Below are 21912 nucleotides of genomic sequence, written 5' to 3' on the forward strand. Positions count from 1 at the left end.
ATCTATAACGAAATAGCTTAATGGCAATCAAAATACTGCATTTTCGAATGCAAATATTATCGCATTGTCAGCCTTTCATTATTTCATATACATTATTTTCTGAACATATTGTTGATGAAAACATTGATTCAAGAAGATTATTAGATATCAAATATAATTATCGATGTCAAACATTCCTTAATGTATAAATCAAGCTTAGGTAGAAGAACTATTTGTCTAACATTATGAACTTGAAAATGAATGCTTTCAAGATATTGCATTGGATGAAGATTGTACATGAAAGGCGAATGTACGCTGAGTGTTTTCTAGATGTGTCAATATACCAAAATTTCAGAGTTGTTTGTTTATCATTGCTTTTTCTTTGTAGGTATTAGAAAAGCAGCCTAACTACCCGAAAATCCGCAAAGACATCCTTGACAAAGCAAGACACGGACTCCGAGTCTAAGTACTTTTTCATAAATTTTCTTTGCGACATAGTCTTCAGGGCACAAACTTCAAACTTATGTGTTAACATATAAGATTAGCAGCATTGCAACCACTGTTGCTCATTTGAAGAGAATTATAAGTAATATGATCGAAGTATGTACAGAGATGTAGTGTTTGATTAATTGTATAATTAAGCAAGTGAGCTTAATGCATTGTAAATAGACTTTTCCCCTGAATGCACTCCTCTATTAAGTGTCTTTCCAGACTTACTTGGAATTCGACAGTCGCATTTATCGAATCGATGGAAGTCAATAGATTTAAATATAGGTATTTGCTTTATTTGAGCTTCAAATGTTCGAGGAAAAAGCATGTTAAAAGTTTTAATGGAACAAAACATCTTTATTTTTTGGGAAAGTGAACGATTCTAGATGTTCAGTGCTTTGATAACCATTCAACTCTAGTCTTTCCTGAAATCCTAACAATTTTCAAGGATCTGATCTCAATTTTGCCTGAAGTCCACAGTCCTTTTTGTCAGAAGTGCTATCATTTCATTCTAATATTTTAGTGTCTATATTATATGATCATATGAGAATCTATTGCGATTAAAAGTGAACTATATTATAATACTATTGCAATTCTTTTCATTTTATTAAGCTGCCAATCCTTCTCATTCTTAATTACCGTGAAGGGTCTGGGTGTTATATTGTTCCACATCCCAGTATTTTACAAACTTGAGTTTGTGATAAAGTCTCATTCATGCAACCTTTACTACACTGTCAAGTGCTTTCATTTCAAGTTCGACATTGCTTTTAATTGTCCATCTTTTCTGCAAAAATTCTCTAGCTTCCTCTAGCCTCGGGCAATTTTTATCACATTTTTCTTCCTTGTATTATGCTTACCTGAAATCACCTTCCTTCAAACCCCCACCCCCCACCCCCCCCCCCCAAAAAAAAAGCTGATAGTCTATGCAAATATACGCATTATTTGTAAGACATCATTCATAAGAAATTGACCCCAAAATGATCAATAGATCGACCGTTTATAGTAAAGATCACTGCTTTATAGTAAAGCAACATTGTTATATTCTTATAGTAAAGCAACATTGAAGAGAAGGATTGCTGAATACACCAATTCGACTTACGACCTCGTTTTGGAAATTTCTCCAAACTTAATTATACGACTTTTTTAAGCGCAGATTTGGTTTTATCGCCATAATTTTAGGCAGGATACCATTTTTCATATTGTTTCAGCTTGTATTTTAGATTTCACGGAGAAATGGAGTTTGAAAACTTGTAAGGGATTTGACCGCAAAAATCGTTCCGGGGGAAACTTTACCCCCCTAGTCGCCAATCACGGTCAAATCCCTTATAAAGTTTTTATCTTTGTGTCGTCATAAAATCAATATCGTGAGTAATATGATAATGAAAACTTACAATTAGACTAAAATCATTGCTCTTAATCTGAATCTGAGGTCAAAAATTTTATACAAATAAATTTTGAAGAAGTTTTCAAAACGAGGCCGTAAGTCAAATTGGTGTATTCATCTTTGAAAACTGAAGTTAGCGTCACCGGTCCTGATGATAAATATTTTGCTCTCTTGTGTTTCTTGCTGGGATTTTTCAACTCTTCTGAAACTTCTCATAGCTAAGCCGTATCCGTTTTTTTACTAGTTAACCTTTCTCATAGTCTCGTTGATCACCCCAGACTATGGCAAAGCAGCTCTAACAGAGTGACAAACCGCGTTTTTTCTACCTTTCGGCACTCCCTGTCCCATCAAAGCCTTGCAATGGAGGCCGTTGTTTCATCTCGAGTAGACCTGAAGGAGGATCGATTTCATTCCTTGACCACAACTAAATGCTTTTGTCTTCGATCACACGATCACGTATTAAGGTCAGATTTCATTAAACCAGTCGTTTGGAACTTTTTTCCAACCTAAGTGTTTGACTGTGCAGGAAAATATTACGTGTGAAAGGAAACTTAATAGGGGATAGGAAAGTCTTGACGCCTCCCACTCTGCCACTTGATTCCCATGCCAGTTAATCTCAGAAGCCATTAAGCTATATCTGGCAATTGCTGTAAGCGCAAATATAGCTTTTTCTAGCTCAACGTCTGTCTTAACCCATATGTCATTGACTGTCAGTCGACGGAGCTGACCCAGATTTTTGTCCACACTACATTTCTTCTAAAGGCTAATGTTTCAAGGAAACTTTACATGACCATTCAGCCCCTTTTCATCTTTAAAATATATTGAAACAAGTGATTCAGTGCTTTCTTTGACATCTGTTCGATTATGGTCCTATTTTCTATTCTTTAGAGGGGGCTTTGCCAGGACCGGGGCAAGGGGCTTTTGAGAAATAGGCCTAATGACCAAAGCCAGACCTAGAAATCCTATTTGATTCTCCTTGAAACCGGGAACTGAAAACCTTGTCTACACATTAGTTCTTAAAATTCAAATGCTTTCGGTAACATGCCTGTGCATATATCAGGTTTAAACTTGGCATTACGCAATTTTATATGCCCACTGAATGTTTTTTGTTTCCACTGTAAAACTGCCTGATAATTGCCGGTGCAAATAGAAACTTCGATTCCACATCACAAGACCCTTTGTCCGTGAAGCGCCTTCTCGTTACCCGTGATATTTTGTTTGCTTTCTCATATTTTTGCTTTTGGTCACCTTTTTGTCGAATTTTGTTTGACTGACATTAAATGAGTGAATAATTTAGCAACAAGTCCATGGTTTCCCAGTTTCGGTTTTCGCCATAGAGATGGTTTTCGCCAAGTGTATGCCATCAGTTTCCCTTATTCATTACCACCGCGTAAATATATCAGCCAATAGAATCTCCCGCTATACATCTTCTCATTCAAGTCGAAGACTCTAAGTCTTAGAACAGAAGGCAAATGGGGACTGCCCTTTTTCCCTAAAATTATTTTATATGAAATCCAATGTCTCTATTTCCATCTAAGCTGTCTGCTAACAGCAAAGTGTAATTTTATAAAAAGTAGTGGTTGAATGATGATGACATAGCAATATATTTTAGGGAACTTTTAATCTGCTAGATAACCTAAAAGACACCAAGAGACAGCTTTAAATGTTCAGCTTTAAAAGCTGAACAGAGACAGCTTTAAAAGAGGTTTGCCCAGCGAAAGATCGCAGTTTTGCTTATATGAGTAACTGTTGTGTTCTGTCTGAGTTCATTGAAATATAGACTTTTTCAAACCATGGCCAGATTGCAGATATTGGACAGAAACAGGGCCTGTCCTCGTTTGGCCATATTTAAATCATCGGTTTAGGGCATTTTGCCTCTGTAAATGTATTTCATGGTTTTTTGGCATGTTCAAGTTTTGGAAATGCGAAACATTTCTTAAAATATTTCTGCAAAATTTTTATCCCTCGTTACCAAAACAACACTCTCTCCTCCACCCTCCGCACCTACCTGAACCCTGTAGTTTAAGCGCTACCCTATTGTATTTTGTAGCTTGTAGCAGTCAATGTTGTAAACTGTTTGTTGATTGTTTTCATGTAATGCTTTTGTGTTTGATGTTAAGGCCACAAGGTTTCAATGTACCTTCCCTGTGAAATCGTCTTGCGAATATGTGATGTTATTTTCATACTTTATTTGAATAAATTGGCGATTTAAATAGCCGAAGTACTACAGTATCCGATCACTTACTTTCGATCTTTGCAATCACCCTTCCCTAAGAGAAGAAAATACCCATCCAAATTTCGCTTAATTCCTCCTAAACCTCGAGCATAGGGATGCAGCCAAACAAGTAAAGGCATGAAAATGATATCGAAAGTGGCAATGGAAACAGAGAACCATTTGACTGCAGCCGGGTAGAAATCATGACAAATAGTTTCTGTCTGCCGGTTCTGTAAGTTATGCTTAACGGTTGCGCCCTGTTTGCAGATAACTCTGCAAGAAAATTGGTGAAAAAACCTGGCAGTAAAAACTTTTATTTGGATATACAGGCCAAAGTCTAAAAGAAATTAAGAAACCTAGAATAATGGCAGCTGAAGGAATCTTTTCCTAATAGAAAGAATTATTTAGATCTGGCTTCTGGTTCTAAAATTCCTAATTCTTTACTATTCTTGATACAGAATATTGCAACACCAGGTTTATTACTGCACCATCTTGAATTTAGCGAAGACACCAATGGTCATAAATACTCTTTGATTTCGTTCTACATCTGATTATGGGTCTCTAAAAAGTCATTAAAAGACTAAAAAGGGGCTCCTCAGGGGAAAGCTGAAGGAGACTCCTCGAATGAAATATCCCTAACAACATTGAAATCACCTTGGAATCATTTTGGTATTTAAAGAATGCTTCAAACTGTAATTATATCTCCTGTCTCCTGGCCTTTCTTCAGAAAAGTTTCCGCCTTTTATTTTTGTAACTCTGAGTATCAAATGAGCTGCAAACATGAGAAGACAACGAATGGAGCCCTACTTACAAGTACCACAAGGACATGTACGTGAAGATTGTCAAATAATTTGAACGCCTTAAATTGATAACTTCTCTGGTCCATTTTGGGATTGCTGCATTAAAAGGTTGAGGTTTGTAAGAATCCTGGCTGCGTGGGATATATTGAGGGGCTAAACACCTTTTCGTTTCCATGGCTTGTCTCCAAAAGTAGGTCTCTTGCTCTTAAGGCTCATACAGTCAGTCTCCAAACCCTTTGGTATTTTGGAAATTGGAACTGAGCTCTTGCCCATATACGCATTATAAAAAATTTTGAGCCATTGTTAAAAAAGCTTTTTAGAATGTTCATTATTCTTGAGGCTAAATTGGGCCAAATTGCTAAACTTTTCATTACTGAAACAGAAAAGTTTTATATCCAATTATTCCATTTTTTGTGTTTTCTACCCTTGTCATCTTTGCTACGTTGATTTAAGCACTAAACAGCATCGTCTTTAAGCTAAACTAAATCTTGCGCCTTTCTCTATTTATTTCGACTCCCCCTCTTCGTCCGTCTCCTTCGCAGAAGTCCATAGGAAGGAAACAAATACTCCTCTCTCAAGAACGAAATAGACTTAGAGCAGGTCTATATTCCGATCAGATCAAGACCTTTAAAAGGATGACACAGCTGTATATTAATAGCCAGTAAATCACACTTGATGGAAAATTGTCCAGCATCATTCTGAAATGCCTGTTTTTGCGGTGAACTATCAGTCGATTTTCACCCGCAATAGACAGAAAATAGAGGATTATGCTCCCGCCTCCACTCAAAGGAACCAACTACCGACGCTCAGAATTATGGCCATTTCACACAGGAAGGAATTGGACCTTGTCAATTTGCTGGAGACAAGGGTTTTAAGAAGAGGGAGCAAAGCAAAGCTGTCACTTGAAGAACTGACTGGGTCAGTGCAATTGACTTAATCGTATAGGGGCAAGAACGTGCACAGTGAAAAGGTCTGATAGGGACCATCTCAGAAAGTAGTCAGAGTATCACAACTAAGTTTACAGCATTTGCAAATAGATTTTTGAGACGTGGAATCAAGCTGCATAGAGATTTTGGCACAAAGCTTGGACACCTGACTTTTATTCGCAATCAATCATCACTGAACTGCCAAAATACCGAATACATATCAACAGCAGCAATGTGGACAGAAGAAGCTTTCGATCCTGACAGTTTCCCAACAATGATTCTTAACGATGAAAAATATGCGCATAAAAGACCACTAACAGACGAGGAATACATCACCTTGACTCAAGAGTTCGTCTGTGCCTCGGCGCAGTCACAAAGCAAATTTCCCATGGCCTCTACGAACTTTGCCAGTCAAATGAAATCACCCTTTATCGATACAAACAACGCCAGACAATATGACTTCACAGGTTATGACTTTAGACCCCAGAACTTCATATCGTACGATTTTCAGCCAAATTCAGTTCAACCTTTCGAGGTGAGTAGAACTACAATTCTTTTTCAACTAAATTGTGCATCGTCGTATAAAAGAACAATTCTTCCAATGCTGCAAAAACAGCGAAATTTTGTCATAAAAATCTAGAAATAGTCATTACATCGTGTGTGATTTTATTACGTCTGTATAGGCAAGAAAAATGGCTTGTACACATAAGCTCGAAAAATGATTGTTCTAACTTAAGCTCCATCTTGCAAAATTGTGCAACAATTTACTAATAGCTGGCATATCTTTAGCGGGGCTACTGCATTGTAAAGCCAAAATTAAAAACCATTTATTAGTTTTCAATTATTATACCTAGAATTGATAGATTATAGTTCCTTTATACATCATCTTAGGATGAAGGTAGAATTGCTCCTAGAAGACGTTAATGGCACTATTCCTATGTAGCTTTCAATGCAACTGGTTCGTTATCCATTTCTTTCTATTTCTGTCAAATCATCTTTTTTCTCGACTGAATAACTTACAGCCTAGACTTCTAGTTCAGATTAAGTTTCTGGGTGAGACAAAGAAAATTTCGTATTTATTTCGTATTTATTCTTAGTAAATGCATGTGCTCTTGCTTTAAAGATCTTCAAATAAGTTTTTTTGCATGATGGACATTTTTGTTAAAGAATTATCCATTTTACCCTTAGGGCTCAAAATATTTAAGAAAATTGATATAATTAGAGCTTCTGAAATCTCTATTTCTTGATATTCGTTGAAAATATTTGAAAATTTTTAAAATGATGAATCATGAAACTGAATGCAAGCAACTTTGAAACGTTTCAATGTCTTTTGAAAAGATCAACCTCATTGGAGCTGCTTGATCCAACCTTGCAAATTGTCGAAAGCCATGCAGCATAAGATTTTTTCTAGTTGTCTATATCCTTTCAAAACTAGATTCACTGTCCACTTTGCTGGCTAGAGTCTGAAAAACAGCCTTGTGATTAATGTGTGCTTGAATTTGATTGCTAAACTCAGATATTTTGATAAAAATCTGAAGCTATCAAACAGAAATTAAAATAAATTTATTTTCTGATTGAATTGAAAGCTTAATCGCTCTTCCTGAAGGTGACAATTTTCAAGACTGTTTAAAAATGCTTTTCTCTACTCCCATGAGCATGGACCATCTCGCGCTCCTCCTAGCAGTAAAAAAAGGAATTAATGACACCAAAGAGTACTGGACTTTTTAGGAGAAAAACTATATCAAGCATCTACTTCTATCTTGCAACATCGTATTTCCATTTTAAATTTTTCAGAGGGAATTTTTCTGGGAAATCAATAAGTCATTGATAATATAAGAGATAACTGGTTGACTAATGTAAAGATTTGTTTTAGGAAACGCCTAGTACAAATTGTAGCTATATGCTCTGATTATGACGCGTGCAAATCATTCGATGCCACTTCATCTAGAATGAATCTCTCCTATGTGAATATGAGCAGAAGCCATCATCTTACTCTTACGTTTTGCGCATTCGTTTTAGGTCCGCCGAAAAAGGCATCGCAGCAACAGTTTAAGAAGCGAAACAAGTAACGAGACAAGCAAATCGGAAGACGAAGGTAACGACCATCGAACACTGGCTAATGTCAGAGAGCGACAGCGTACGCAAGCCTTAAATGACGCATTCAATGCGTTACGCCGTATAATACCGACGCTACCTTCAGACAAATTGTCGAAAATTCAGACGTTACGGCTTGCGACGAAGTATATTGATTTTCTATGTCAAATTTTGAGCAATGACGAAATGAACCCAAACGCTGCTGCCAGTTGTTTTTACATAGCACACGAGCGCCTTAGCTATGCCTTCAGTGTTTGGCGAATGGAAGGTGCTTGGGGCAATGATGGCGGGGAGCGAGAGAGAGACCGTAGCAGCAATTATAACGTTTGTTCGCACCCAGAAACGTATCCCGAACAACAATTCTTGCAGGGTCAACATCCTGATAGATTTATGTGAATTGCTGATATTTTTCAAACTTCTGGCACAGAAGAGGTGTATTTAAAGGTGCAGATTCTATTCTTTTATTACATTATTACGACTAAAATAGCTGGTTTAATTTAGGCATAGACTAACTTTTCCAGTTTTAATTTCACCTCTTGTGACGTGTTTTCTCGAAAATAGGCAGGCCGCGCTCCTTTTAAGGATCAAAGGTTTGTTACATCAGCTTTGCTTTTGGTCTACCTAATGTGTTGACTTGAGAAAAATTTACCAGCTCTCGTTTAACTAGTTTTAGATCCAACCTGGCCCGTCACGTCTTCACTGAATCTTGTGGCAAGTAATCGGATACTCAACACCAAATAATTTCTAGTAATTTTAATGTAAGAATCAATTTGCGGTGGCTGAATGTTTCTCTGGCGAAATCACACAAATAGGTTTATCAGCTGACAAAACGGCCAAGAAATTGATTTTCTAGAATATCTGACGACAATCTAGGAAATGATACACGCCATGTGATGGAAGTTAGGAATATTGACGGATTTGTGAAGTTTTGTTTGGTTGAATTGTTAAGATCTATTTACATCGATGGGGAATAATAGACATCACTCTTCTCAACCTCAGTTAGTTCAACGTAATATATCGAGGCTCAGATAATAGCTTTGGATAGATAATATTCAAAAAATTAGTCAATACACTTCCAGTAATGTGATCTGAATGAGTCAAACTCCAATGCAATTGAGCTACTCCTATTAAAGATTGTATGGAAGGTTTCAGCAAAACATTTTCGTTTAGAAATATTTCATCAAATCTTAACTATAAGTCCCAACAAATATGCGTACATTTGTGTGATCCAGCAAAAGAGATACACCATTTTTGGCACTAACCACCAACCAAAGCAACATTGCATTTATTTTGTTAAATACGTGATCTTGAATCTCTCAACGAAATACGTAAATTTTCTCTAAACCTTAACAAAATTGTGCCCATAATATACAGTTGCTAAGAAATAGTTATTTATAATAAGCTTCGTCATATTTATATTACCATTGTTTTGTAGTATCATAGTAGACTTGATTTGCATAAATTATCATAAATCACCATCATTTATTGTCATATTGACCAATCAACTTGATTCATCCTCACAATTAAAATAATCATCATCACAGTGTCGTCGATCTTGTCGAGCACTGCCGAACATATAGAGACCATATTTAGTTATACCCGACATTTTCGTTAATGCTTCGATTTAAGCTTTTAGTTTGTTTCGTTATTTGGAACTTTAATTTATATTACTTTAAGTTGATTCTGTTACTTCAAGTACAGTCAAACGTCTATTGACGGATAGCTCAATACTAGTATAGTTATTCATCCAGCAATTACATTTTTATAGCAGTAAATTTGCTTGTTAAACATGATCACAGAACTATAATTGTTATTCAATTTAGTTCCCTAAACAAATTCCGTATGCCTAGCTTAGTATGCCATAATTACAACACAACAATTCCATATAGAATTTAATATGTTGGCAACAGTAAGATTCTGCTCTTGATGAATTATTACTAAACATGACACAATTTTCTTGAATATATTTCTATACATTATTTCTATAAAATATCATTATAATAAACAATATGCCTTGTTCGTATTGAATCGCTAAAAATCGCTGATTAATATTGCTTCTGCAATGATCTACTTATTGTCAACAGAATCTGCCGTGCAGTTTACTGTAGCTCAAAAGAGCAATAGAATAAATAAATAAATGAAATTATATTACCAGAAAAAACACACTCTCGTCTTTGCTTACCAACCTTGGTTTTTTGAAGAGATGCTTAAACCAAAGGGCTCTATTGTCGTAGACATTATATAAGTGCCTACTCAAGTGTCTCTAATGGACGCCCTCCCCCCTCCCGTGTATTAATTTCAGAAGAATTTGCCCTCCCCCCATCGCTTATTAACACCTCCCTTCTATTAAATTTTACAAATCTGTCATGACCAGAACATGCAATTTTCACTTGTCAATAATTCCCATTGTTATGTTATGTAGTAATTTTTTCAATTGTCATAATTCCCCTTGTTATGTTTGTCTGTCTTTAACTCTAACCATCTATCCATTATCAAGTAACCAGTGTCACCATTCTACTACTTCCTTTGCCTTTTAATTAAAAGATTTACCAACATCCACTCTTTTTATTAGCTCCCCTTTGCTATCAAAATTTGCTGACATTTTATTGAAATTTGGCCAACCTGAACACCCCCTTCTATTAGCAACCCCTTTCTATTGAAAACTGACCGACATTAACACCCCCTTCTATTAGCACCCCCCTTCTATTGAAAACTGGTCGACATAACCACCCCCTTTCTATTAGCACTCCGTTCTATTGAAAATTGGCCGGAATGAGCACCCCCTCCCTTCTATAACCTCCCCCTTCTATTAGAGACACTAGAGTAGCAGTGGAACATTGTTTTACAGGCGTAAAATGCAAAAAGAGATGGTGTGACACGTTAACAACCAAACAGTGAAGTCTGACTAAAGCTCAATAATTCTAGTTGAAGTAGGACTCGAAGTTTAACATTATTTGAAAAAGATAGTTCTGAAATGAAGTTTACATGACAAAGACCAGTAACAGCGCAAAGCTCTTTTACTTATGAATTGCATGATCGCTAATAATCTAAAAACTTTCTTTTTATGTTTTTCAAGGAAGTTCACCTCTTGCCACTGGGGGTATTTTGAAAGCATGCAAAACGTTGATAAGACTTATTCACTAGATTTGGAAGCGATGCAAAGAATACTAAATAAAAATTGAAGCAAAAATTCAGAATCTGATGAAAACTCTACGATAACTTACTTCTCAACAAATCCCTTGCTAAATTTTTGTCATCTTAAACCTAGAGCGATAAAACTAGGCAGAACTTGATGTTTTAATTGCTCTGCAGTGCTTTTTATTCCCAATACAGTTCAATATGAACGAAGGTAATGGAATGTCACAAGGGGCTTAGAATTGAACTGATTTGTTTTTTTGTCAATGTTAGCATTCGCGGAGCATTTGACGGCCAACTATGTTCTACTAGAGGTTTGTGCTTGAAGTCCTGAAAAAATTACAGTAGGGTACGAGAGTGGCTTGTTAATACAGCAAAGGTTTATCAGGGCCTGTCTTAACTGCCCTATTCAACTGCAAACTTTATTTGGGCAACGCAAGAAGACAAATGACTTTAGTGCCATCCATACGAGGAAATGCCTGGATTCAAAAACAACCAATTCACCACGATATGCTTTCACAACATTCAAGGATAAACTGATGCACAGGTAGGCTAAGCAATATTCCTTTTGAACTGGACCAATCTCGATGCATAACTTAAATGCCAACGTGACTGTTTATTTCGTAAGTGCGTTAATTATCAACTGTTCTGGATTAGGCCCAATAATGGCCCACAGTTAGGCCACGAACATTTTAGAGTAGGTGTCCAGCGCTTATTCATTGACAACGAAAATGGGGAGGACATAGTGCAAGGGACACTAAAAGGTCTCAGAAATTGCTAAGCGTACTTAGCTAGCATACGTCTGTTATATATTTACGTTGCATGAAGAGGGTTTGCAAGCCAAGTAATTGATTCTTATATTTTATATCAGCCTTGTAGTATTTAATTTCAATTTCTTAACTAGTTTTGTTGGAACAATAACAGAACCTTACTTTGTAGAATCTCGTTATCTCATTTCTCCTTACCGTCGTTTGTCACGTTCCGGACAAGATTTGGTGACTTAGTCAAGGATAGCAGTTTTTTTTATTTTCCAAGTTACAGTCCTCGTTTCGGCTATCAGTTTAAATTTTCACAGATTTCGGTCACTTTTATTTCAGTCAAAAAGTTTACAATTCGTGAATACTAATCTGCAAATCAAGTTGAAAATGATTTCTTCTCAAAACTTGAGCTTGGAAAAAGGCTAAACATAGGTATGTATATTTCTATGCTTAGTATATTTACCTTAATGTATTGGTTGAAAATTATGAAAAATACAAACAACAAATGGCTTCACATAGTGAGTAAATTTGTTGCAATTTATCAAGCAGGATATTGAATATGGCTGGAGATCCACATTTGGTCCACAACATATAAACACTGTACAAATTAAAATCGAATTCTAAAAAACGCTAAGAAGTTGTAGGTTTAGAGATATGTTACAAGTTGCAATACCATTCCGAAATCTCGTGGAAGGCCTTCGAAAGAGGACTTCTTGATGAAAATAATGGAGAATGGAAAATATTTAGAGATTGTGAAAATTTTAATATTCCTACCCTTTTGCTAGCTTACCTCTTGCTTCTAACGTTAAATGTATCAAATTCTTTGGTTTCTAAATTCTAGATGAGTCCATATAGATTGGCAGTTGGTATGGTCAGGACCATAAATGTAACAAAACCAATTACTAAAGCTAGAGGAGGCACAATAGAATAAGAGATTTCTTTGCGGAAATAAATGATTTGATGTTATTTTGACGACTAATCATGCCTCAAGGATTCCAAATTTTTTTCAATATGCAAAAATCTCACGAGAAGTCAAAGCTAGTCAAAAACGTTGCGACATTATTGAGCCAAAGCAGCGGCAGCAGTGCTGTTTACTCAATGAGGTATACCTCATTGCGTTTACTTGAGCAAGTTCTGACAGCGGCGTATATGACGTGACTCTTTTATGAGGTCAAGAGCGAAAATACCATTTTATTGCTTTCAAATCCAAAATAATCTTTATAGATGTGCTTAAGTCACTTTTGCATCGTAGTATAAATCATTCTCTCCTGAGCAGTACTAACGGTGTAGTAACTCATCGCTATTCTGGGCAATGCAGGATCTGCTGCCTTCCAACCACATTGATGTTCATACTCTACGGGGGCACTTCTTGTCTTCATGTCATACTTTTCGCAGTCAAAACAAGGTTTTCTCGTTAATAGCAAATCATATATCAACGTGCTTCGGCGCAATTTATAAGTATCTTGCGCCTATATAGTGCTGTCGGTTTGCTGTAGCTGGCTACAGTCAAGGAAGAGGTGTGGTTTGTTACTTACTATGCTAGGTCATGGTCAACCAAAGCAGCTACTTTGAGTGTATCATAAAGCATTGGCTTGTCCTCTATAAACTGCACTGGCACCCATCAAGTCATTGCTCTTATCTGACAGGGTTGTCTGAACAAAGCTAAAGCTTGAGAACTACACAATAAAGGACAACGGTTTGATATCGAGGCTCAACATTCTCTTTCCTCTCTGCTAGGTAGCCACTTTCGACAAACACAAATCCAAACTCAATTCTTGAATGAACTAACAAATGTTGTGCAAATAAAACTTCACTAAAGAACCCGTGCTTGAACTCGTTCTGTTTTTAAGCGTTAATACCAAAACCACTCGTACCGTTGTCAAAACGCTCCTTGGCTCAAAATTGCATTCGGATGCAAAAATCTGGTGTTGTAAACCGAAGCCAAACCGTTGGTATAGTAAACAATAGTTGAATTGCATCAACTTTTGATCCTATAAATTCTTACATTACTTGACACAGTTAAAATTCAAGCTTCAACTAAACCTCTCCATTGGCTTCCTTAGCTTTTTTTGTTCGCGATGCAGAAATTACTACCTGCATCTTAATCATTGTCAAGGGTCTCATGATATCACCAAGAAATACTCTTGCCAAGAGGGCCATTAGAGCTGGAGGCAACCTGAAAGAAAGTGCTCCTTTCTAAACTTTATGAAGAACATCCACTTTTACTGAGTTTTGCCCCCGCCCCCTCCCCCCATTTGATGTACTTCATTTAGTTTCCTTTTTCGTAATGTTTGCACACTTCAAAATACTACGATACAGGTGTTAGAAGATATATTGACAATGTTTCATATGATTTTTGCCTACAGCTATCGAGAAATAGATATAGGGAACCATATATGCAAAGCCTAGAATCTAACCCAAGAAATTTTTAAAGGGTTCGAAATCTCAAAACAGTTTATTTAGGATAGTAGGTATCCTAAAGCAAAGGCCGAATGCGTCTGGCAATTTACAGTAATAGTTTCACAACTCAAAATATATTTTCTCTAAGATTACTCATAGATGATTGTTCCTTATCGCTGCCATACGTAACCTCCAATCAAAAAGCCTAATTTTTGCTTCAAAACCTCTAGACATAGATTGGGATTTATCATGACCCTTGTTTCTCTATCCCTTTTAGATGTCTAGAGCTAATGGTGATTTCTTCCGTTCCCATAATATATAGCCTTCTACTTGCAATCTGGCAAACCGCATTGCTTTTCCTCCTAAGACGAGTATAATTTAGGCGATATAGAGCTATTGAAAGGAAACACGACTTAAAGTATCACGTCTTAACTACTGTTTGGCCAAACCCACAACTTTTTCCCTTTCCTTTTGTGGCTTTAGCCAATAAAGAACGGTTGTGATGCCTCTTTCTAAAGTCCCTTTGCGTATCCCCTAAATATGAGAACTAAAGATTGATTGATACTTCAGGTGTTTCTTGTCACAAACAGACTTAACAGCAGAACTTTTTCACCGTCGCTAAATGCGATCACGCTACGCTGCAAATACATCAATAAATGTTTTCTCATATGAACCCACAGGATCTTTAAGGCTCTTTAAACGTAGAAGAGCTTAGCTGGAAATATATATTCACATATGTTAAGAAGGCTACAGGGTTTATTGAATAGAAAGAACACTAACAAAAAGATCTTTCACTCCAGATAAAGGGATTGCTGAAGATAGTAGGATAGACAGACGGACTGTGCGTCTTGATCCCCAATCAACCCTTCTTCCCTAGCCATTCACATTGCCAAATTATACAAATTGAAGAAATATTTAGATAGTAATACACGAAACAACAATCACATTGAAAAGAAAACATAACTTGAACAATTCGCCCTCCCATAAGGTAGAGTCACTCTATAGGACATCATATTAAAACTTCAATTGACCGCGTATAGATCGTGTCAACTAACACCTAAATCTGTTTCCTAAATAATAAATAAATAAATAAAGAACACAAAAGACAGTAAATGTTTACTTTTTAAAGAAGCTAAAAATTGATAGGCCTGATGGTTTAGATTATTCTGCAAAATCTTTGTTATGAATTAAAATCATTGATTAACATAAAAATACGATTTCCTTTGTTTTTTATTTCTTTTGATCATAAGATAATCACAGTCTTGCGTTTACCATTTACATAAGAAGCTAAATTGTTCAAGTGAATATGGCCAAGGGGCAAATCACTCTATGGAAATCTCGTTCATCTTTGATGAGAATCCTAAGTTTAACTGAAAATGCCTTGAAATTCTTTTGCTTTGGTGGAATTTTTGTACCTTAATTGTAAGAGTGAATTGCCCCTCGACTGTGGAAATAAAGATTTGAAAATTGTTGAAAAGAGGGAAATGTCTCTGTTTTAACCAGAACATAATTGAGGACAACAATGAAGATTAAAAACGCTTGCCATCTTAAATATAAACTTAATACCCTGTAACAAACTATTTTACATCTTAAAGCTCTTCCCAGCTGACGGTATCATTTTTTCAGTCCATGTAACATTGGAGATTTGAAAGATGGTCCAAGATGGAAAGATGGTCCAAGGTGAAAGATGGAAAGTTTGAAAATTTCATTCTAATTTTTAAGTAAAACTTTGCTCTTCCATGGCTAAAAAGCAACCAATGTTAATGCATTATTAAGGATTCTATTTTTCTTCAACTGTTACTTCGTTTTCTTAGTTTTATGGTAAGGTAACTACTGTAGAAGAAACCCTACTTGAATTTGTTTCTTTCTTCCCATTATAATGGATGATTTGTGAGTTTCATGTATCGTATTTTTCAATAACTCCCTTGTCAAGTGTTCTTCTGATTTAACTACTTCTTTTGATTCAACCATAATTTTCTTCTCGTCTACGTTTGCACTCTGTAAAATATCCTTAGAAAATATCACTATTATTCGTGACAGTTCGTTTGGTTCTCTTTTTGGGTATTAAATATTTTGCATCTTTAATACATACCCATTAGAGAATTATGTCTTCGAAGTCCTCTGGTCAGCATACAGTACCTGTATATCAGAAACAAAACTTTTCAAATTAGGCTGTTTTATTTTTATGCCCAGGAAGAAATTTCATATGAAACTGAATAATTTCTTTAAGTTCTAATTCGAATTATATTTTTACATAATGCTATTTGCTACAAATCATCTTCGAATTAAAGGATATATGTAGACTTTTTTAAAGAGAAAAGAACGTTTCTATGGTATTCAGCTCCATTAAGTTTGATCATGGTCTTTTGCTGATTTTTTCCTTTGACTATGATTAATCTTTGTTTAATAAGAAACCTTTGATTAACCTTATGAAGATGGCGATGGTTGAGGCATCAAATGTTAGCTGCTGAATCCTTTCAATTCAAAAGAAAAAATCAATAATCACTCCAAAAAGAAATCTAATCCAGCCCTTTAATTTTATGTTGACTGGAAGTTTGTGAAAGAAACAAATTGCATTCTGTTTATAAGAGCGAATTATTCTACCTTACAACCAATGCGCTGCGAGGTGACACCCGACCTTCCTGTACAAAACTTCATAACTTCCATCTTGCGTAGTTTTCACTTGCTAGTTCATGGGCTGAAACATGGGATAAATTTGATCATAAACACAATCCTATGGGATAAGTTTTAGTGATTATGAGATGTGGACAAATGAGTCACAGAGGAGGAAGAGAAGTAATCCCTCATTGGAAGTGCTTTTGTCAATCATTATCGTTGAAAGGGAAAACTAACTTTTTGAATGGAATGAAAGCTCTTTTTGTTCCCGAGACAACACCGTACAGCTTTCCCATATGTTGCAAAAGTAGTTTAGCTATTGAAAAGGATTTATCAACGCCACTATCCATCGTTGTCACAGTGATTACGTTAGTTAATGAAATCATCACCTTTGAAAACTTAAAGACCTACGCACAATTTCGCGACACTTATCTTTAAACTTAATACGGCTGTACTTTGGCTTTCTTACTGTTGTTCAAACCATACTAAATTGTCATAAATAAAGTAGATTGCGTGCCTTAATGGGAGTACCCTCCCCCCTTTGGCTCTATCTTGAGTTTGTTCCATGTGTCCGTCAGCTGATTTAGTTGTATATACAGTTGTTTCTCTTTAATGTTCTTAACGTAATTTGGGATTTAATAAATTAATTTTGAACAATTATCTTTAATGACGTAACGTGTAATTAATTGATTTGTTAGAACAAAAGTTTTTAGGATTATTTTACATATGCCAGTGTCTGGATTTTATAAAACTCAGAAAAGCCGGCAAGTATTTTTGAAACATAAAACTGGAATTCTAGTATACCCCTAATTTTTTAAATACCTGAGGGTATTTTAGACATAATTTAAGTTAATATTGTAAGTTTCTGGCAAGGATGATTTTCCGAGAGGTCGCAAGTATTGAATGAAACATACCAATTCAAAATGAGATTATCTTTATCAAACCTAGCTAACATGGAAAGAATTTGTTCAATGTTCGTTGTTACGATTCCATACTGCTTAAAGACAGGACAGCAGAATATTTGAGGGACTGGAAAAAAGTTAACAAATGCAGCAAGGACGAATCTGGAATCTGGCTGGGCGCACTCATAACAGATAAGCAGGGATCATGTTTTCCCAATTTTGTCATGTCTCAGTGGATACTTCGCCAAGGGAAAGGGGGGAGCCTATAGTGGATAAACAGGTGTTTACGAATATTAACGTTAACTGCTGTGGCTAAAAACGTTGATTGGTGGGTAATTCTATGTAAAATTACCTATGTAACAGAGAGGTTTGTAATTGTAGAGTAATTGAATTTAAAATAAAATTTTTCACTATTGTCATTATTATTATCACTTTTTTACAACTATCGTATTCGTTTGACTTATTTTTGACTTGCTTAAAGAAAAAGCTTGAAGCATCTGGCCCACTCTCCATAAAGGTAGCCCACCTCTGATCTATAAGATCTATCACCATCTAACCCACACCCGTAGTAACAAAGTTCGAATAATCACAAATTCAATTCATTTATTGGTTGCTATGAAATAGTGCTACATAAAGTTTATTTCCTTTTTACAAAGAAAACGAAAAATCAGCTAAAATAAAACTGTTTGATAAATCAAGTATTTTGCCTCCACTTTTGAAACATATTTTCTACTCCATGTTTTTCTGATAGTTGCTATTCTTCATTGCTACGATTGTATTTGCACATGATGAATGATTCTTTGTTAAACTTGGCAACACTTGATAGATAAGATATAGATCTGAAACATGAAGATAAGACTCTGTTTTCTTTGCTTGAAAAGTCAAATTATTTTTGGCAAAATACAAAACATAAATGTTTATGCCACGCCCATTTTACCGCCATGAAACGCCTTGTTACCAACAATGAGCGCCAATTTTATCTGAAGGAAGCACCCGGAGCTATATTGTGGTTACATAAAAGCAGTTTCAACATTATAGGAATACGTTACAAAAATACGTTACGAAATTATTGTTTGCACCCAGTGCCTCCCCCAAATGGCACCGCTATTGTCAGAGGGGGGGATATATGAGACTCACTGTAGAGCAGTGCTATAGGTACCCTGGGTACAAGACTCTCTATTATTTTAAATAATGAGTCTGGTACCCGGGGTATGCTATAGGGGGCTTCGTAATGTTGAGCCCTATTTCAAGGAGCTTCTAGGAGCATACAAACAATAAATTGCCGAACATGTATGCATTCAATACTCACTTGCGTTTGATGTGTATTTTATCGTCACATTTTAACGCATACGATAATTAGCATAAAAGCACGAAAAGGAACTATTTTTGGCAAAAATTTTTGGCTTCCCTATTTCACTGAATGTTGACTTGCGAAAAGATTTGAATCATCTCTTTCTTATTTTGAAATCTTTCTTTCTTGATTTCTTATTTTGACAACAATCGACTTCATTGGATTCATCACAGCCAGGGGCGTCGTGGCCCCCTCTGCTCTCAAAAACTGATGAATTTTCAGAAAAATCATTGTTTTGTCGGAAAATTCTCAAACTTAAGCTGTGGGTAATTCTCAAACTCTAAGCAACATAAATTGCTTGGGCTAAAGTACTTACCGTAAATTCGAGAGGCAATTCATTTGTGTAAAGAAAATACTAGATTTCCACAAAACAAAATGATTTCTCAGGATTTACTGATTCCCACCATAGAGTGATTTGCTGTTCGGATTTTAGCAGTTAAAATCCGAAACTTCAAGGTCCAAATTTGGTTATGGAAATTGGTCAAAATTGGTATAAATTATGTCTTTATTTGATATTGAAGACCGGGACAGAACCAATTTGTGCCTATCACCAGATTTTTGAAAATTGTGTCCAAGATTTGAAAATTTTTGCAATTATATTGCACTGTAGGTAAAACAAGGTAGAAGTCGATCTAAACCATCGATGTCCCCCAATGGATATTCAATTTAAGAATAAGATTTTATCATTAAAATTTGCTTCAAACAATTTCCGAAGAATTCTTGAGATTTCCGAAGAATTTGAAGCATTAGATCAGGAAAAAAATTTCCCCATTCGGTGGCAACCATAGTGCCGCCTCAGGCAGTAACTTCATTTTACCCTTGTCCTAATCCACAAATGTCAGGGGCGTTCACTGTTGTAAGTATAAAGAAAAAGAGACAAGATAAAAGTGTATTTTAAATTTTTTTCCAGCTAAGACAAAAGTTATGAGTTTTTCTGCTTCACCCCCCCCCCCCCCCCTCCTTTTACACTTACATGAAATGCTTCTATTTCAAATAAATCAAAGAAATTTTGTCGCAAAGATTTCTTTCTGGCCCCTTTTAGAATTCATTCGCCACGACGCCCCTGATCACAGTTCGTAGTATTTTATATGTACACTACACTTTTTTATCAACAATGTTACACTCATTTTATAAGAATATTATTTGTGAAAATATTCAGGCCCAGAATCATCCAATATTGAAGAATATTATAAAAATAATGCTCAACCTCAACTCGCATAATTTTTTCTCATTTTCAGCAGTTGCCTGTTTTGCGATGTTAGCAACAGAGAACTTTTATAACTAACGTATCTTGTTTCTTCAAAAAATGTGGTTCCTTTTTAAATGTGGGCTTTCTTCTCCTGAAACCACATGAGATTCGAAAAAAATGATTACTTTAAGAATATATTTACGCGCAATTAGAAATATTTCTTTAAAATTTCAAGGCTGGAAATTTCAAAAGTGTATTAGCTTTTCTTGAAATTTATATAAACGTGCATACGTGTCAAAGAGGCCTATTTGAACGTTTTTTGCATTTTTAAGAAGCGTTCTGGCCTTTGCAAAATAAACATAGATCGCCAACATTGAAAAATATCATGCTTTTTTAAAAACAAATTTTTTGAAAATATCTTAATTAAGAAAGGCTTGTTGGTTCCGGAAATTTCTCGTTTCTTACTTTAAATCTTTTGCTATTACTTTGCTGCTTGCCAATGATAACACTTGGCTGAGACAAAAATTTATTCAAAAATCAGTTATCCTTGCGAACTGCGACTTTAAATGTACAGCCTTCCGAGAAGTAAGAAATAAATGAGAATCAGATTTTTTTCCAAAAATAACATTTAAAGGCACAATTAAGGGGCGAATCCAGAACAAGTTATTAGCTGCCTTACAATTGGGTGGAGTCTGGGCGGTGCCCCAAAGTTAACTTTATTATACCATGTACTTTAAACATCTAAAAATTATTATGCATAGGAAGTGACTCTAATTTTCCTATGTGGAACACTATTCTCCACAGTCTAATTCCCAAGCCAAAATGTATATAGTGACACAAATTTACTATTTATTAAGAGTAGGCATGCAGAAAGCCAATAATTTTTGCATCCTCTATAGGGAGAAATGCCCCGAGCGTACCAAAATATATACATATGACAAGCTGAGATTTAAATATATGCCTATCATTTGATATAATGCCATATTTATCCACAGTTCCAAGGCTGGGCGAGGAGACCAAGTTAAAACTGTCATATATAACACCAAAGAAATTAATGAAACACTTCTTTGATTCAGCATGAAATTATTCGATTGTCTTGATTTGAGGGGAATACCCCTTTCGAGGACTCCTTTTTCACCCAACCGAGAAGAAAAATGAACGGTTGTCATCTAGAGATCCCCTTTGCTCTGTAGTACGAGAGTCGTACGACCGAAACTGCCAACCACTGAAGGAAATGACGGTAATATCTTTCTTGCAATTTTTATTCGATCTTTGAACCTGATTTAAGTTTCTATCTAGTTCTTTTGAGACTATAAAAGCGACCTGCCGATATTCCAGGGGGTGGCTCAAGGCTCGGAAGGAAAAAATGCAGAGATACAGTGATCTACTTCTTGCCCCAGTAAGGGCAAGATCGTGGGGATGCCTCGAACACGATGGGTCCAGTGCTTCCACTTGGAAGGATTATCCTTTTTTCGGGATTTTTTGTCAATTGGAAGGATAAAAGAAGGATTTACAATTTAGAAGGAATTTGAAAGGATTTTCTAAGAAATTGGGAGGAATTTTTGGAAATACGACAAAATATCTAGAAAATTATTAAAAAAGATTGTTGGCAGTGTCTATCAGAGCTTTCTCTTCTTACACTTTTGCACGGCTAAAGCAAATTAACATCTCAAA

At 35.8% G+C, this 21912-nt stretch overlaps 2 protein-coding genes across 3 annotated transcripts in view; both read left to right on the top strand.

Moving 5' to 3' along the window:
* The window catches only part of LOC135682898 (tetratricopeptide repeat protein 21B), a 34332-nt gene extending 33282 nt beyond the window's left edge, over nucleotides 1-1050 (top strand). For both annotated transcript variants that reach the window (XM_065197983.2, XM_065197984.2), the window contains one exon: nucleotides 368-1050. In XM_065197983.2, the coding sequence (XP_065054055.2) occupies nucleotides 368-445 (78 nt within the window). In that variant the 3' untranslated portion in view covers nucleotides 446-1050. The remainder of the gene's footprint in view (nucleotides 1-367) is intronic.
* Nucleotides 1051-1537: 487 nt separating this feature from the next.
* Nucleotides 1538-10043, top strand: LOC135682903 (uncharacterized). The gene is made up of 2 exons (XM_065197992.2): nucleotides 1538-6328; nucleotides 7813-10043. The coding sequence occupies exons 1-2, from the start codon at nucleotides 6026-6028 to the stop codon at nucleotides 8281-8283; spliced, it is 774 nt and encodes a 257-aa protein (XP_065054064.2). The 5' UTR covers nucleotides 1538-6025; the 3' UTR covers nucleotides 8284-10043.
* The last annotated feature ends 11869 nt before the right edge of the window (nucleotides 10044-21912 follow it).

Source organism: Rhopilema esculentum, chromosome 16 (genome assembly GCF_057945365.1).
Source record: "Rhopilema esculentum isolate cy_ngs chromosome 16, ASM5794536v1, whole genome shotgun sequence".
Classification (NCBI taxonomy): Eukaryota; Metazoa; Cnidaria; class Scyphozoa; order Rhizostomeae; family Rhizostomatidae; genus Rhopilema; species Rhopilema esculentum.